The sequence below is a fragment of the Triticum aestivum genome, chromosome 2D (assembly GCF_018294505.1).
Source record: "Triticum aestivum cultivar Chinese Spring chromosome 2D, IWGSC CS RefSeq v2.1, whole genome shotgun sequence".
NCBI lineage: Eukaryota > Viridiplantae > Streptophyta > Magnoliopsida > Poales > Poaceae > Triticum > Triticum aestivum.
Genome location: NC_057799.1, coordinates 598,501,501 through 598,519,774, shown reverse-complemented (window position 1 = coordinate 598,519,774; position 18,274 = coordinate 598,501,501). Strand labels below are relative to the sequence as shown.

The window sequence follows — 18,274 nt, the reverse complement described above, 5'->3', positions numbered from 1 at the left end:
ATATCTAAGTCTGATTCTTCTTTCATGAACAAATATATCTAATTCATAAGTTTAGCAAACAATTGAATAATTGAGGAATTATTACCGATCTACTCTTACTAAAAAATCAAATTTATAAAATAAACAACATAATATTCACTAAACAGATGCACCACCTAAAAGTCTGATAAAACTATAAAGAGTTGTAGTATATTTTAGACCAATGCTTGATTGTAGGTTTTGTGTTCCTCTCACAAAATTCAAAGGACAAAATGTTTGTCAGAGAATGAATATTTTCGAGAAAAAGTTCTACTCGTTAAAGGAGTAAGTGGGAGGATGATACAGCTTATTGAGATTATTGAATCTCCATCTTAAGTTAAAACAAGACTAAACCAGAAATGTTCTAGAGTATTTTTGTCTATAAAATTGAGCAGAGAATATGTTACATTAGATGTATAATACCAAAATGTGAAGGTCAGGAAAGATTATCAAATCTACTGAATAATTCATCTTAGAAGAAGATGAAACCTGCGCACTACGAAGAAGCGGTGATGACGCCCAGCTAGAAAGGTATTACTTAAACCATAGAAATCCAAAGTGAAATCCATATGCAAGGAACAAGTTTTTGAACTTGGTGAAACCTTCAGAAGGTGTACAATTGGATCTTCGAATATTCATGGATAATGATCCTGGAAGAAAAGGTTTTACAAAATAGTTCTGTAGGAAAAGAACAGTTGATCTTGTCAAATCTTCTTCTTAGTAGCAATACTAAATGTGTAAATGGATTACAATGATAAGTGTTGTATATTATTGATATATAACAAATGACTAACACAACTATTTTGAAAGAGATTTCAAACAAGATGTATATAAGATACAACCAAAAGGTTTTGTTAGGAATACCGAAATGATATAAATATTTCAAAACCATGTGTATGATTTGGAATAAAGTATCAATTAGCTGGAAATTTATGAAGTAATTAGAAAATTTAGAACTTTATCAAGGAACTTGTGGATACAAGAAGTTTAGTGGGAGCTCTATTGCATTTTTTTATCTTACATGTGTATGATATGTCACTTTATCAGAAATAATATAAAGTATATTAGCACAAACGATTAAAATCATATTTCTAAAAGGGACTTAGAATTACTGGATGAAAATCTATATAGATAGATTGAAGCATCTGATAATGCTAAGACATGTACTATGACAAAAGTTTTAAAGAAGTTTAAAAGGAGATAATGTTTTCTCAAAATGTCACATAGCATAACACTGTGCATAAATCAATAGTTGATGAGCATGTGTGGATGAATAGAGTTCATGTGCTTCAGAGATTGAATTCATCATTTATGCTATCAAACATACAAAGCCATATATTTCGTATAAACTAATCGTTAATAGTAAGCACCGTAGTGATCCCAGAGAGGCACACTATTTAAAGATTAAGTGCCTCAGTTGGACGAAGGTTTTTGCTTCTTGTCCATGGAGGAGATGAAGAGATTGTTGTAAATAGTTACACAAAATATTTGTTGTAATGGTTACACAAAGACATCCTCATAACTAATTAACTATCGGGCTATAATTTTGAAATAGTTTTCAGAAATGAACATAATTGTGGATCTACAAATGATATAGATTGAGGCTTGAGAAGTTTTTCAATAGAATATAATCTGGACCAATAAAAGTGTATTGATTGATCATGGTGTAGTTGCAAATGAATATTGACTATATGGAGATATAGCAAATGGACTATATGGAGATATAGTGTTACTATAGAATGGACTATATGGAGATATAGTGCTACCATTAATGTAACAAATGAATTAAACAATGGAACCAGATATTACCGACACAAATAACATTGGGATTTGAAGAATGTCAGATCCGGTAACGAAGGCTCTACCTCTAGCAAAGCATGTACTACACCAGATAGCCATTGGAGTTAGATAACTGAAGCGAGCCGAAGGTGTGCCGCCAATCGCCCCTCCCACACCAGAGCCGGGCATGACTTGTAGTAGATAGTCGGGAGGTTGTCGCGCTAAGGCCACATAGGACCAGCTCATCAGAACAGCAACCTTCGCCGATGACTAGTAGCGTAGACCGGAAGGATCCAACCTAAAGACATACGAACGTAGACGAACGATCAGATCCGAGCAGGTTCACCAAAGACAGATTCACCGAAGACACACCTACACACGCCCGCCGACGATGCTAGACGCAGCACTAGGACGGGGGCTAGGCGGGGAGAAATTTATTCCATCTTCAGGGAGTTGCCGCCCTCTCGTCTTCCTGAACAGGACAGAAACCCTAATAAAACTCAAAGAAACTTCTAAAAACGAAAACCCTCCTTCCGGCAAGGGCCGGGATCCACCGCGCCCCCATGGCCCTAAGGCCATCGGAGACAAGGCGGACCAGCGGCGACGTCAGTGAGAGGCAGAGAAACCCCAATCTCCTTTTTGGGAGGAGGTGGCGGCTGCGTCCGAAATCACTTACCCGATGACTATCCTCGTGGGTTTTTTAGCTTCGTAGCATTTAGAGGTAATAAATCTGATTTATTTTTTTCTAAGCTCTTTATTTGCACCAATTATTGTTACTAACCAACGTGGACATTGCGAACCAACCTGTGGTTGGATGGTTAGGTGCACAGTGGTATCCCCAACCCATCAGGGTTCAAGTCCTGGTGCTTGTATTTATCCTGAATTTATTTCAAGAATTCCGTCGATGCGTGTTCAGTGGGAGGAGACGCTCTCATCGACTACGAGGCGCCTGCGATGACTTCGTAAAATCTATATGCCGAGTCGGTCTCTCGGAGATGCTCATACGGATAAGGTGTGTATATATATATATATATATATATATATATATATATATATATATATATATATATATATGAGCGTTTTCGTCTATACTGTGCTAAACAAAACCTACGTGGACAGGGTTCCGGTATGTCACGTGACAACTCCAAAACTATATATACACACGTGTTGTACACTTTACATACGGACGGTGAATGCCCGCCTAGTATAGCTATCAAAAAGCGCGCTCCCTCCGGCCGGCCGGCGACATTCCGCGCGTGCAACGAAGCAAGATCATGAACGAATGACGGCCGTCAGCTAGGCTGCACAGTGACGGCAACCGAACCCTCGTGGCCAACCACCGTCCCTCGGCCAGTCACGCCGGTCGGTGCACCACAATCTGCAGCTCAGCCTCACCGGCGTCGAGCTCGGGGGTCACGGCGAAGGCATCCTCCTTGCCGTGCCGTGCGAGCTCTCATGCATGCTGACCCGGAAATGCATCCGTCGAATGCCGCTCCCTCGGTTCGTCACGCCGGTCGGCGCACAACGATCTGCATCTCCGCCTCGCGGGCCGGATACCACTCCGCGTCACCGTGATCCACGCCGGCCTCCAGCTTGGGGATCACGGCGAACGCGTCCTCCTTGCCGACGCGGCGGCGGCAGACGGGGCACGTCGAGTGCGCCTCCAGCCACGTGTCGACACAGCCCGCGTGGAACGCGTGGCGGCACTTGGGCAGCACCCGGAGCAGCTCGTCGGCCGCCGCGTCGAACGCGCCCAGGCACACCGCGCACTCCGGCTGCGCGGCCGCCGCGGCGCCGCCCATGTCCCCGAACCTGACCACCGGGAGCGCGTCGACGACCGAGAGGCTCAGGCCGGAGCGGCACCGGTCGCACGTCGACGACGCCCGGAACCCGAGGCCCAGGCGGCCGGCCGCGCCGCGGGCACCGCGTTGCCTGCAGTGCTTGGCGTAGATGAGGAAGAGGAAGAGCCCCAGGAGGACGCCCGTGAGCACGCCCACGAGGACGGACACGTCCGTGCCCGGCGGCGGCGGCAGCGGGGGCGGCACGCCCAACACGTCGGCGGCCGGCGTGGAGGACGCCGACGACGGCATCGCCATCATCTCGTGTCGGTCATGGCCGGCGCGCCCAAGTCAAACCATTCGAGGGAAAAGGAAAAGGTTGTTGCCTGGCACGGCGTACGAGTGGTGCAGGGCGTGCGAGCTGGTGGCGCGAGGGAGGCCAGCCGGCGCCTTAAAAATAGAGGAAAGCTATCTTTGATCCGTAGCTAATTTTCGGTACTTCCTTTCGGGAATTGGATTGTGAAATGGTGTGATCAAATGGTTGTATTGTCTATCTACCACGCTAATTTCCCAATAATAATACAACTCATTATTCATGCATCGAAACCACCCGATGTGACACTGCAACGTCGAGCAACTGTACTATAATAATGACAAACGAATCAACTGATAGAGATGTAACGAAACAGTGTTGACAGACAGTATCGTTGTTTGGCATTGAATGTGCAGTGGTTGATGTTTGGAGGGCGCGAAAGGGGTCACAGAGAACTTTATGCTTGTTAGAATTAATTACAATTTGTAATTAGGGGAAAATCTTCCCTTGCCCAAACCGTCGTGCGGTTTGTCCCGTACAGACGGCTTCTCACTCCTGCCCCCTGGAACCGACGCCTCCCTTCGATCGCGTCTCTCCAGATGGTATAAGTAGCGCCTGTAACCATCAATCAAGACAGAGATTTCACTTTCGATCTCAAACACGTTATCACGCACGTAGAATAGCCAGCGAGAGCAAAAGAAACATCAGAGAAAGGAGAAGAGAGGGAGCACTCGCCGCCGGTGAGATGCCTAACCTCGTTTCCTTCTTCCTCCGCCTGATCCGCGAGGACGGTCGTCGATACCGTCGTCGCTACCATGGAGTGGGTGGACTCCGGCGTTTCCGTCGCCGGATGCAAGCCATCCGTCGATTCGGCCGCCGCGCCGCTGGAGATGGCGCTCCTGGCCGCCACCGCGCCGCTGGACGTGGTGCTCCTGGCCGCCACCGCGCCGCTGGACGCGCCCCCCGCGGTGCTCCCCTCGCCCCTGGACGCACCCACGATGGTGCTCCCGGCGCCCGTGGCCCGGCGCCCATGGGGTTCGACCCCTGGCTAGTGGCCGGCCCGAGCGCCTCCATGGTGCACAGGGCTGCAGCCGCGCCTGCACCGCCCCCTGGATCTCAGCCTCCACCACCTCCTCCGCCGGCCGCGTGGCTCGCGCCGTCGACGCCAACGCCCGCCGCCGAGGCCGACGGCCCGCCCGGATACTGCCCCGTGCCGATGCGCGCCGTCGTGAACGAGGAGGAGGCGCTCGCCTTCGTCTCCGCGCCGACCGGTGCCTCCGGAGTCGTCCGCCTTGGAGCAGGCATGGAGGACGCTGACGCCACCGCCACGCCTCAACAGGAGACGGCCGCGGGGTCGAGCAGCCGCGCTGAGCAGCGCTTCGGTCGCCTATTCGGGCACGTTGTAGCAGCCCTCGACCGCCGTCCCGGCCGCCGCCAGCTCGTGGGCTCCGGCGAGCCTCGGCCTCGCCAGCGCCGCGCCTCCAGGAGTCCACCCGGACCCCGTCGTCGTTGCCTCATCTTCGGACGAGGAGAGCTCGGCGGGGCTGCGCCGGTAACCACTGGAGAAGAAGGGATGCGGCGGCGGCCACTCCTCCCCGCGGCGGCGCTGTGACCAGAGGGTGGGGATCGAGCAGTGGTGGGGGGGTCGGAGTATCCGACCCGTATCCGTAACCGCTCTCTCCCCTCTGCTTTATGCGGTGCGGCGGCGGATGGGCTGGCCAAAGGACGTGCAAGCCTAGGCCCAGACGCATTCGGGTCCTCGTGGTGGCTATGATTTTTTTCTCTGTTTCATTGATCATTAGTACTAATTATTGTATTAGTGCAGTTTTAGACTATGTTTAGTACTATTTAGTACCTAGTTTGACTGCTACTTACATTCTAGTCCTGTTCTAGATTACATCTGACTAGGACTTGTGTAATTATTAATGTGTTTATATTATGTAATGGATTGATAATATAAATAAAGTACCGGATTTCATCTGGGAAGTATGACATGTTCCATGTGTTTACCACATATCAAGTTCTCTTGAACATGTTTTAGCGATCGAGATCATCTTCTCTCGCACACCAAACTTGCAAATTTTTGAATATTTTTCTCCCTCATTATATTTGGAATCACAAGGTAATGAGTTGGGATCTACTGCTCATTTGCAGATTATCCCATCTTACTGTGAGGTCTACGCTTTGTCATTCTCGACAAGCGATTACCTCCAACGTGTATTCCTTATATCTGAATTGTAGCATACACAAGGTAATGGCGATATAGCCTATTACTGTGAGATCTAAATGATCTTCAAAGTGTTATGTTCACACAATTGAGGTTGAGAATTTTTCAAGTTTACACTTGAGTATCAAATTTTTGCATTCTTATTACAGAACCATGATGGTTTTTAATTTACCACCTGTAAATTAATTATCTCTGGTTTTCTCATGTAGGCAAAGATGACTGCCAAAGAGTTTGAGGAGCTTGCCCTCAATGGCCACAATTACCCTACATGGGCTATGGACATCAAGATCAGTCTTGCGTCCCGTGGGATAGCGCGTGCAATACAACCCCCGGAGACTCCTCTCCCGGCTGGGGCCACGCCGCTGACAGAACAGCAGAACTATGCTGCCTTATTCATCATTAGGCACCATATTCATCCAGATCTCAAGTCTGAGTATTTACAGGAGGAATCTCCTAGTACTCTGTTTCTGGCCCTCAAAACGAGGTATGAACAGCAGAAGGCAGTAGTCCTGCCAGAAGCACTCCATGATTGGACTCATCTCCGTCTTCAGGATTTCAAGTCCATCGGTGAGTACAATCATGCTGTTCATAAGATATGTTCCAAACTGCGCTTTTGTGAGAAGGAACCTACTGAGGGGGAGAAGATAGAGAAAACTTTGTCTACTATGCTCCCTTCAGATAGGATCCTCCAACAACAATACCGTGCTCGTAACTACACTGTCTATTCCGAGCTTATTCACATGTTACTTCAGGCTGAAAAGCATGATGAGCTACTTGCTAAGAATGGCTCTCAGCGCCCAGTTGGGGCACAACCTTTACCTGAAGTCCATCTGAATGCTGCAAATAGACAAAAGTTTAATGGTACCCCTGGGGGTAAACAATCCAATTTCGAGCATAAGCGAAAGCGCAATGGGAACAGGAGATCTAGATACCCAGGCAAGGGAAAAGGCACTTCAAAGCCCAGGCTTGATAAATCTAAGCTTTGCAACAAGTGTGGATGCTCCACGCATTCTACTGAAAAGTGCACAATGCCCAAGCATCTGGTTATGCTGTACCAGCAATCTCAGGGACACAAAGCACCTCAAGGGAAAAGGTTTGAAGCCAACTTCAACCTTCATCCGGATAGCGCAAAAGGAGCTGGTGGTTCGCACGATGTTCCTCCTGGACCGAGCAACGCCGTGGTTCCTTATCTGCCTGAGGCTACTGCTGAAATGGAGAACACGTTGATTGAGTACACCGCAAACAACGTGTTTGGCGACTTCGACTAGTCCCTCAATCTCCTAGTGATCTACTTAATTATGTCCATTTGTGATGATTGTAATAAGAACATAAGTTTGTTGTTGTCTTTATATTGTATTGTATCAGCACATTTGATATAATAAAGATTGTATTCTATATATTACTATGAGGTTTTCTTATTGAAAATTCTTTGTTTTATATAGTTTTCTACGGGGACAATCCGATGGAAGAGGAATTATGCCTTGTGGACAGTGGTGCCACAAACTCCATACTGAGGGAGATGAAATATTTCCAAACTCTGAAAAAGACGAATGGAGATATTCTAACTATCGCTGGACGCGATACTGTGATTGTTGGTACTGGACGTGCCATATTCACCCTCCCAAGTGGTACATATGTGACAATTGAGGATGCTTTACTATATCCCGATTCTGCACGTACCCTGATCAGTTATCGAGATATCCGTAAAAATGGTTTTCATATTGAAACCCATGAAGACAACAAAGAGGAGTATCTACTCTTTACTAAAGATGATAGATATGGCAAAAAGGTACATGAGAAAATTCCTTCTCTATCGTCTGGTTTGTACTATACGTACATCAAACCCGTGGAACATGTTGCATACAAAGTAATTTTCAGAATGTTAACGCATTCCAAACCTGGCATGATCGCCTAGGCCATCCTGGAATAGGGATGATGAGAAAAATTACTAGCAATTCCATTGGTCATAATTTGCTTGAGTCAAAATTTCCTCAATCTTCTGATTTTGTGTGCACATCTTGTGCCACGGGAAAGCTAATTTTGAGGCCCTCACACCTCAAAATACAAGCTGAACCACTTCAGTTCCTTGAAAGTATTCAAGGAGACATTTGTGGTCCCATTCAGCCATTATCTGGACCTTTCCGGTATTTCATGGTTCTAATTGACGCATCTACACGATGGTCACATGTGTGTCTTCTATCCACACGAAACCATGCATTTGCCAAGATAATGAGGCAAGTCATTAAGTTGCAAGCCCATTATCCTGAAAGTCGAATTAAATCAATTCGAATGGACAATGCTGCAGAATTCTCCTCACGTGCTTTCAATGATTATTGCATGGCTTTGGGGATTGAAGTTCAGCACTCTGTTCCATATGTCCATACACAAAATGGTTTGGCTGAAGCGTTGATTAAGAGGATCAAACTCATTGCAAGACCTTTGTTGACGAATTGCAACTTGCCAACCTCTTGTTGGGGTCACGCTGTTTTACACGCTGCTGACTTGATACAATTGAGGCCAACTGCATATCACAGTTCTTCCCCTCTGGAATTGGTACGTGGAAATCCTCCAAGCATTTCCCATCTGCGTAAGTTCGGATGTGCTGCATACATCCCGATCTCACCACCACAGCGGACATCTATGGGCCCACACAGGAAGTTGGGGATCTATGTGGGGTACAAATCACCGTCGATTATCAAGTACCTGGAACCCCTGACTGGGGATCTGTTCACAGCCCGTCACGCTGATTGCATATTTAATGAGGAACATTTTCCGGCATTAGGGGGAGATTTCAAGTACCAGAAAGAATGCCCAAAAATTGATTGGAATGCTCATGCCATTTCATCCTCTGATCCACGTACCCAAGAGACCGAACTTCAAGTTCAGAAGATCATTAATTTGCAACATCTTGCAAATAATCTGCCAGATTCATTTACTGATTTGAAAGGTGTTACAAAATCCTTAAACCCGGCCAGAAACGCGCCAGAAAGAGTGGAGGTACCAATAAAAACCACTCAACTCCCTATTCCTAAAAAGAGGGGGAGTAGTACAGCCTCTGACCCGAAGCATGCTTCTAGCAAGCAGCAAAGGAAATCGAGGAAAAAAACCTCGGAGTCAGTAAATGCAGGTCAACTCAACGTTGACAAACACCTGATGGGTAGTATACACCCGGTGGAAGGGCAACCTCCACCACCCAGTTCCAGTATGCACAAACTAACTGGGACATCGGAACACCCAGACTCGATCGTATTGGGAAATCACGAAGAGTCACTAGGGGTGCAGGAAATTTCCATCAACTATGTTGATTCTGGAGAATCATTTGACCGTAAGACTACGACTGTCGACATATATTTTGCTGAAAAGATTGCAGATACCCTTCTCACTGATCATGATCCAAGGTCTATCGTTGAGTGCCAAAAGCGCTCCGACTGGCCTAAATGGAAGGATGCAATCCAAGCAGAAATTGCCTCGCTTAACAAAAGAAAGGTATTCACTGAAGCAATACCTACACCTCCCGGTGTTTTCCCTGTGGGATTCAAATGGGTTTTTCTCCGGAAACGGAATGAGAACAATGAGGTGGTGAGATATAAAGCAAGGCTAGTAGCACAAGGTTTCACGCAAAAACCCGGCATTGATTTCACTGAAACATATTCTCCAGTAATGAGTGCAACCACTTTCCGATATCTTATATCCTTGGCAGTGCAATCGTCTATCTATGCAGTTGATGGACGTCGTGACCGCATACCTTTACGGGTCACTAGATTCGGACATATATATGAAGGTTCCTGATGGAATCTCTGTCCCGAATAAAAATGCAAAACGCAACATGTATTGTGTAAAGCTGAATAAGTCATTATATGGCTTAAGGCAGTCGGGACGGATGTGGTACAACCGACTCAGTGAGTTCCTTCTTCAGAAAGGTTACTCCAATAGTGCTGATTGCCCATGTGTTTTCATCAAGAAGTCCTCTACAGGATTTTGCATCATTTCTGTGTATGTTGACGATCTCAACATCATCGGCAGCACACCAGACATTGATGAAGCACGCAATCACCTAAAGATGGAATTTGAGATGAAGGATTTGGGTAAAACCAAATTTTGCTTAGGTATTCAACTTGAGCATCTTCCCTCAGGAATCATGGTACACCAATCTGCCTATATCCAGAAAATATTGGAGAAATTCAATATGGACAAATCCTATCCATCTAAAACTCCCATGGTGGTTCGATCTCTAGACATAGAGAAAGATCCGTTCAGACCAAGGGATGATGGAGAAGAGGTGTTGGGACCTGAAGTTCCATACCTTAGTGCTGTTGGAGCGCTTATGTATCTTGCAAATTGCACAAGACCTGATATTGCATTTGCAGTGAATCTACTTGCTAGACATAGCGCAGCTCCCACCAAACGTCATTAGTCTGGAGTGAAGAATATCTTTCGATATCTCCAAGGCACAAAGGATCTTGGCCTATTTTTCCAGTTCCAGAAAAATCAGGACTCTGATATGATTGGATATGCAGATGCCGGTTATTTGTCTGATCCCCATAATGCCAGATCTCAGACCGGCTTCGTGTTCCTACATGGTGGCACTGCTATATCATGGAAGTCTTCGAAACAGACTCTGGTGGCAACATCTACCAATCATTCTGAAATAATTTCATTATTTGAAGCAACATGCGAATGTGTATGGCTTCGCAGAATGATAAACCACATACAACAGTCATGTGGAATGGGTTCGATAAAATCACCTACCATTATCTATGAAGATAATGCGGCCTGTGTTGCGCAGATGCAAACAGGATACATCAAGAGTAATATCACCAAGCATATTTCTCCTAAATGGTTTTTCCCCCATAATCTTCAGAAAAGCGGGGAAATAAGCATTCTGCAAGTCAAATCATGCTACAACCTTGCTGATTTATTTACCGAGTCTCTACAAAATTCTACATTCCAAAAATGTGTTCATGGAATTGGTATGCGAAGACTTAGGGACTTGCAGGTGTCAGGGGGAGTCTCTTCTTGAGATATCCTCATTTTAATGACATCACATTATGCTATCTTTCTTTGTGAGTATATGTTTCAGGATCTCATCAAAGATTTTATGAAGAACTTTTGAAGGAGAATCTTTTGAGATGATAGAGCTTCCCGGATAATCGTGAAGATGGTTCTACATGGTCAAGTGTAGATTAGGGGGAGTGTTAGAATTAATTACAATTTGTAATTAGGGGAAAATCTCCCCTTGCCCAAACCGTCGTGCGGTTTGTCCCGCACAGACAGCTTCTCGCTCCTGCCCCCGGAACCGACGCCTCCCTTCGTTCGCGTCTCTCCAGATGGTATAAGTAGCGCCTGTAACCATCAATCAAGACAGAGATTTCACTTTCGATCTCAAACAATGCTGACAAAAAAATTAGGTAAACGGCATCAAGGTTTTCAGAGGTGCAATGGAGGTATCTAGGGCTTCAAAATAGATGAAACTATATTTGATCAGGTTAATTTTTGACCAAGTGGTACTACCGTATACCGCACAGAAAAACTTATCCCAATCATACAACTCAAAATACACGAGTTCAATCACAATTCAGAGCCATGCGACAGCGAAAATCGAGGCAACGTGAAACTATTGTGGTATCAAGGATGAATGAATAACTCAAAGAAAGATACTGTAACAAACTAGCTTTTCCACTATCATTAAGGATGACAATGACACTATGTTGTTGTCAGCAGCGGTACTGAAGCTCAGGCTGAAACGACACCCTGCAACAGCAAGTAGTAATTTTGGAGGACTGAAAGTTCCAGCTCAGGGATGATCAGCAACAGACAGAGAAATTCGCCGTAATCTAGACAAAAAAGTCTGAACACGACAAAGACAACATTGCGGAAGATAGCAAAATGCATACAATTGCTAGTCACACGACTGATACGATAAACCGACATAATTTAGTCACCAAATTCAACACTAAGCTTGTGAGTTCTGAATGTAAGATTACATAGGTACTCCACCGTTCACAAATATAAGATGTTTTGGATATTTCAATATGTACTACATACAGCTGAAATGAGTGAACACAATAAAACGTGCCTATATTACATCCGATTCAGAAAAAAGTTATGCATCCTGGGCTCAGAGTATTTGACAAAATAACCAACGACATCATTGTTTATATGATCCAAGTAATGCAGTCTGAATTGCAAGATGAACTTTACAGGTGCAGATTTAATTTACCCCTAAATTGAACCAAAAGTTGCAGAAGCTATCTAGTTGCTCATTTTTTGGGACCAGATCAACACAGGTACACGACCCGTAACAGCGATTTAACTACTTACCACAAAAATTTCAGATAACAACATCCATCAAAATATAGACAATCAGGGGGGGGCATCGCCCAAGACGCATATGACTGTTAGTCACCAAATTTGACAATGAGCTTGTGAGTTCAGAATGTAAGATTACATAGGAACATCCTGGGCTCAGGGTATTTGAACAAAATAACCTTACTACCTTAGACATATCATCATTCATACAATCCAATTAACTCATATTGAATTGCAAGATGAACTTCACAAGTATTACCCATGAATCGAACCAAAAGTTGCAGTCTTGCAGAAGACATCTAGTTGGTCATTTCCCAAACCAGGTCAAAACAGATGTACGACCAGTAAGAGTGATTTAACTACTTACCACAAAAATCTCATTTAAAAACATACATCCAAATATATTAGACAGAAGCAAAGTATACTGACAATCAGGGGGCATGGCAATTAAAGTATACTGACAGAAGCAGAATATACTGACAATCAAGGCTCAAGGGGCATGGCGATCAAAGCATACTGACAGAAGCAAAAAAACATAATGACAATCAGGGGCCATGGCAATCAAAGTATACTGACAGAAGAAAAATATATCAAGGGCTATCTTCATCATGCAAGGCTTCTAGATTGTGACGTCTAATCTAACTTAAAAGGAAACATCAAGGCACAAAGAGAACAATCAGCCTGATTCGCCACTACCAATACGAGATTGCGCCTGCAGTCTGTAGAAAGCAGCCCATGAGTATTGCCCATCAAAATATACCGACAATCAGAGGGGGGGGGGGGGGGGGGGGGTCCATCTGTACTGAAGGAAGCAAAATATATCAAGGGCTATCTTCATCATGCAAGGTTTCTAAGTATTGTTATGTCTAACTTCCTCCAAAGGAAACATCATGGAACAAAGAGAACAATCAGCCTGTCTTCAGCACTAACAATATGACATTGCATATGCAGTTTGTACTTTGTACGGATCAGTCAATTATAAATCATGAACTGCACTAAGCCAATGCCATGATGCAAATGAAGTTAGAACCAAAAGGGAATTATCAGAGAGCGAAAATCAAAAAGGCTCTGCTACTACGAAACAATAATCATCACATGATTATCAAGAATGCACTATGACAAGCACTAAGCCATTGCCACGATGCAAATGAAGCTAGAACCAAATAGGAATTATCAGAGAGCGAGAAATCAAAAGCACTCTGCTACCACAAAACAATAATTATCACAAGATTATCAAGAATGCACTATGACAAGACACATAATTAAGCAATCCATAAATAATGCAAAGGTAGCAAGCCAACAGTGTATAAGACTACCTAATGGAGAAGAATCAAGTTATGATGAGAGCACAATTTAAAAGGCAGAATGGTACGGCCGACATGCCATCATACATTCAAGAGTTTCACGCGGAGAAGGTTTGCAACTTCCGCAAGCGCTTCACAGCCGAGGAAGGGCTCTTCTTCAACATCTTCTTTGCAGACTTTGCTTTTGCCTTGGCCTTCTTCACCGGCGTGGAGCTTTCCTTTATAGGCCCAGGCCGAACTCCACTTTTTAGTGCACTCCCTCTTGGAGTAGCAGATGGTGGGAGCCTCAAGCACTGTGGTGGTAAAGGAGTAGGAGGGTTCCAAACTAGATTACTCTTCATTGAGAACCTCACTTTCTTACCACTCTTATCTCCATCCTGAGCAGGAACATTACCTTCGCTACCCACACCTCCACCAGAAACTTCTGATGACCTATCAGAAGATTTTGAGCGCTTCCTCTTCTTTGCCACTTTAGCAGTAACTGGTGTCACCGGCATCCCAGCTTCTGCGGCAGCCTTCTCAAACTGCTTTTGAAGATTGGACATCAAAGCCTCATCAAATGTAATGGCATCAGGGTCATCGCCCATCTGCTGGTCCTCTGATGTGGCATCTATACTCTGCTCACTGCTATCCCCTCCATCACTATCCTCAACCTTATTTTTCTTCTTCTTTTCTTTTTTCTCCTTCTTGTTCTTGTCTTTCTTCACCTTCTTCTCTTGCTTCAGAGCCTTGATCTCCTCCTCCTCCCCACCTTCAACTAATGCAGCCTTCTTTGCCTTCTTCTTCTTCCTCTTCTTTTCCACCTTTGCCTCATCCAAATCCATGCCATTTTCTACCACTGCCACCATTGGCACCTGAGTGCCCTGAAACTCTGGCTCAGAGATCTTAACCCCAGACAGCTCCAATCCCTTTTCGAGCTTAACAAAGGCATCCCTCAGCCCAAACACCACCTTCCGATTTCCCTGCACTGTCTCAGCACTCGCCCCGATATCCAGGAACCTCTTGCTGAATCCAAACAACAGCCCGACCTTTCCAAGCTTCTCCTCCACGCTCCCCTTCTCCACCCCTTCTCCTTTCCTCGCCATCTCAAGCAGCTGACTGCCGCTCTCCAGAAACCTCTCAAACAAGCTGGACCTAACCTTACTCACCAGCACCCTGTCGGTCGACTTCTCCAGCACAGTGAAGAAGGGGGCCAACAGCAGCTCCATCGACTGCAAGCTAACCGGGAGCACGGGCAAGATCTCGTCGAGGAACACATCGGCGACATGGTACCCGAGCCCACGACCGGTGGCGTTGTCGGCCTCCGGTAGGACGGCCTTCTCCGAGATGACGGAGACGATCTGGGCGGTGACGTCGGGCGCGAAGGAGCGGGCGCCGAGGAAGAGGAAGGCGTGGTGGAGGAAGCGGCGGTTGAGGAGGTAGAACTTGTCGAGGCGGTGGACGTCGATGGCGGACCACTCGCGGCGGATGGTGGCGAGGTAGGCGGCGAGGAAGTCGGCGGCGGCGGCGGGCGTCGCGGCGGCGGAGACGGCGGCGGCGAGGCGGGAGGCGAGGTCGGCCTGGTAGAGCGGCTTGTCGGCGTGCCAGAAGCAGAAGAAGAGGCCCTTCCAGAGCTTGAGGAGGTCGGTGGCTGAGAGGTGCGGCGCGGAGGCGGGGAGGAAGTCGGCGAGGAGGTGGCGGACGGCGCGCTCGCGGGCGCCGGTGTTGCAGGAGGCCAGGCGCCGCGTGATGGCGGCGGCCTCCGCGGAGGCGGCGGCGGCGGCCATGGGGGCGGGGGCGGGGGCGGGGTGGGGAGGAAACAGGGGATGGTGGAAGGAGCAAACCCTAGCGTTCGATTCGGGGAGGGTCTCGGCGTTTGAAATGACCCCGTTTCGTTTTTTATTTTCCGGTTCGGATCGGGTGCCCGTGTAGGTCGGAGTCTGACAGGCGGGCCTGGACGTGGGGTCAGTTTAGGAAACAGGGGACGTCAGGCGGGGAAAGGATATGAACCATGGATTTTTCGGTCCACCCCCTTTCGGCTCTAGACCGCTTTAATTTGATTCGGGTTTGGCTCCCTGTTCATGGGAATTTCCTTTGATTCATATATAAACCATCGTCCTATACTAAAGGACTACCAGAACACAAAGGCACCGTTGCCACACCGTCTATCGAGAAAGAGAAAATGTCGTTGATTTGGACTATATCTTTATCTTTACCTACTAATAAAGCAGTTATCGCTTCCGGTCGTCCGTCATTAAAATTACCCTCCAACTTAGTAAAAATTACCCATCAATGCCACCTGGAAAAACGATTTGATTTTTCGGACCAAAAATTGCCGCCTCCTTTGTTGTCTTATAGGGGCGCGACGATTATAGGTCACAGAACGACGAGCAGCAGAGTGGTTGGCCGATTGCTCCTTACGCGATCAGACCAGGGTTTGGTCCCCAAATTCCACAATTTTAATCTTTCTTTTCTCACGCATGTCCTACCCATGTGCGGGGCTTCACTCCCCTGTTTTTTTATTTTACATTTTTGTATTTTCTTTTCTCATTCTGTTTTCTTTCTTTTTTCTTCTTTAAATTAATTCGGGATTTTAATATTCTAAAAGTTGCGAGTTTTCAAAAAAAAGTTTGACAAATCATAAAATATATGTGAATTCAAAAAATGTTTAGAAAATCATAAAAAATTTGCAGATTCAAAAAATGTTGGTGGTTTTGCAAAACTGTTCGCAAAATAATTTAAAAAATCGCAATTTGGAAAAAAATGGTCGGGAAATTAAATCATGCTCATGATTTTGAAAAAATGATCGTGTATTCAAAACATATTCGGGAATCTGAAAAAAAATGTCCATGACATTTTAGAAAATGTTCACAAAAATAAAAATTAATATTTATTTCTTAAATTTTGTTCCCAATTTTAAAAAATGTTCATCGATTCAAAAATTGTTTGTTGAGATGAATACGAAACCGGTTCATACATTTAAAACAAATTGTAACAAAACTAATGTTCATGATTTTTTTTGAGAAAAACAAAATTAAAAAAATGTTAGTCCATTCGAAAAACTGTTCACTGATTCAAAAGTATTTCATGTCTAGGATTTGATTAGTTTTTCGAAAGTCTTTATATGTCTTGGCGTTGGGAGTAGTTCGTGGTCAATGAGATTTGTTTTTAAAGTTTTAAACGTTCCCTAGCACAACATAATGACAAGTGTGCCATGCACCGGCAAACTCATAGCCTTGGGATTTACCACGTCGAATGCATTGTGATCACGTGAACATCGCGACCATCATCGGCTAAGGTGAGAAAAAAATGACAACATGGTGAGCCACTGTGTTAGAATAGAGTACGCTCATATATCAGGATATTGAGTCATACTTATTTGGTTAGCCATAATTTTTTGTCTCCCATTGTAACGCACGGGCATATTTGCTAGTACATATACAAAGAATAGATATTCTTGTTGTTTTCCTAAAGCTCTCGAAATGTGGATTTCCTCAAAGATTTTTTTTTATTTTATGATCAAATTTTGTTGAATTTGAGCAAATCTTATAAGAAATGGAAAATACCGGTAGGTGTTTGGTTCTACCGGTGGTGGCCGTAAAAGCATCAAGAGTTTGTTGTGTAGTGATGTGTGAGAGGTGGAGAGGAACATGAGTACCTGTGGCAGGCTACATGTAGTACCCCTCTGTCCATATATACAGGGTCTAATGCGTTTTTTGAGGCTAATTTTGACCATATGTTAAAGCAATAATATATGACTTGCAAATTACACAAAGCATACCGGCAAATTTGTACGTGAAAGAATCTTTCAATTATATAATTTTCACATTATACATATCATATACTATTAATCTTATCAATAGTCAAAGATAGTCTCAAAAACACATTAGACCCTATATATATATGGATGGAGGGAGTATCCAAGAACAAATTTATCCCGCAAAAGGAATATCATCAATATGTAGATTGGTACTAGAAAGAGGCTCACAAGGAAGATATGTTGTCTCGTGTTGTGTACCGCCAGCCCAGATTTGACCCATCTTTCATTTCCAGCCTGGTCGGATATAACAGACCTAGGTAAGTTTATGTAGATTGTGCGTGCTTGTGTTGTGTGGGTGAGTGTATGTGAGTGTCTTCGATTGTATTGTGTTTAAAAGAACTTCTAAAAACAGGTAAGTTTGTGGAGCAGCAGCCGTAAAAACACTAGACGAGGCTTGTGGGCGACCAATTCGATCAAATTAGATGGCCACGAACGTCAAAACATTTTGAGCAATATATCTTGCTCCATTATACTGTTCCTAATATCATGCACTTTTGCCACATTGTTCTTCCATTTTCATTTATTATCATAGAAAAGGGAAAAGAAATAAAAAAGAAAAAGGGAAAGCATAAACAAAAAAGGAAAAATAGTGAAATAATAGAAAGGGAAAAGAAAACCAAAAGGACAAGGAAAGAGGGTGGGGGAGAAAAGAGATCCCACACTTATGGGGGCAGGCCCATGCGAGGGCAGAGTAAAAAGAAACGGCTTCGCTAATCTTAGCCGATTGAGATTTAACAGTATCAGTTG

General features: G+C 45.0%; 2 protein-coding genes across 2 annotated transcripts; both read right to left on the bottom strand.

Annotated features, from left to right (window-relative positions):
- Positions 1 to 2,923: 2,923 nt before the first annotated feature.
- Positions 2,924 to 3,974, bottom strand: LOC123050287 (RING-H2 finger protein ATL43-like). The gene has a single exon (XM_044473108.1). It carries the CDS (start codon positions 3,894 to 3,896, stop codon positions 3,303 to 3,305), a length of 594 nt encoding a protein of 197 aa, XP_044329043.1. The 5' UTR covers positions 3,897 to 3,974; the 3' UTR covers positions 2,924 to 3,302.
- Positions 3,975 to 13,683: 9,709 nt separating this feature from the next.
- Positions 13,684 to 15,574, bottom strand: LOC123054845 (ribosomal RNA processing protein 1 homolog). The gene has a single exon (XM_044478711.1). It carries the CDS (start codon positions 15,492 to 15,494, stop codon positions 13,827 to 13,829), a length of 1,668 nt encoding a protein of 555 aa, XP_044334646.1. The 5' UTR covers positions 15,495 to 15,574; the 3' UTR covers positions 13,684 to 13,826.
- Between the last annotated feature and the right edge of the window lie 2,700 nt (positions 15,575 to 18,274).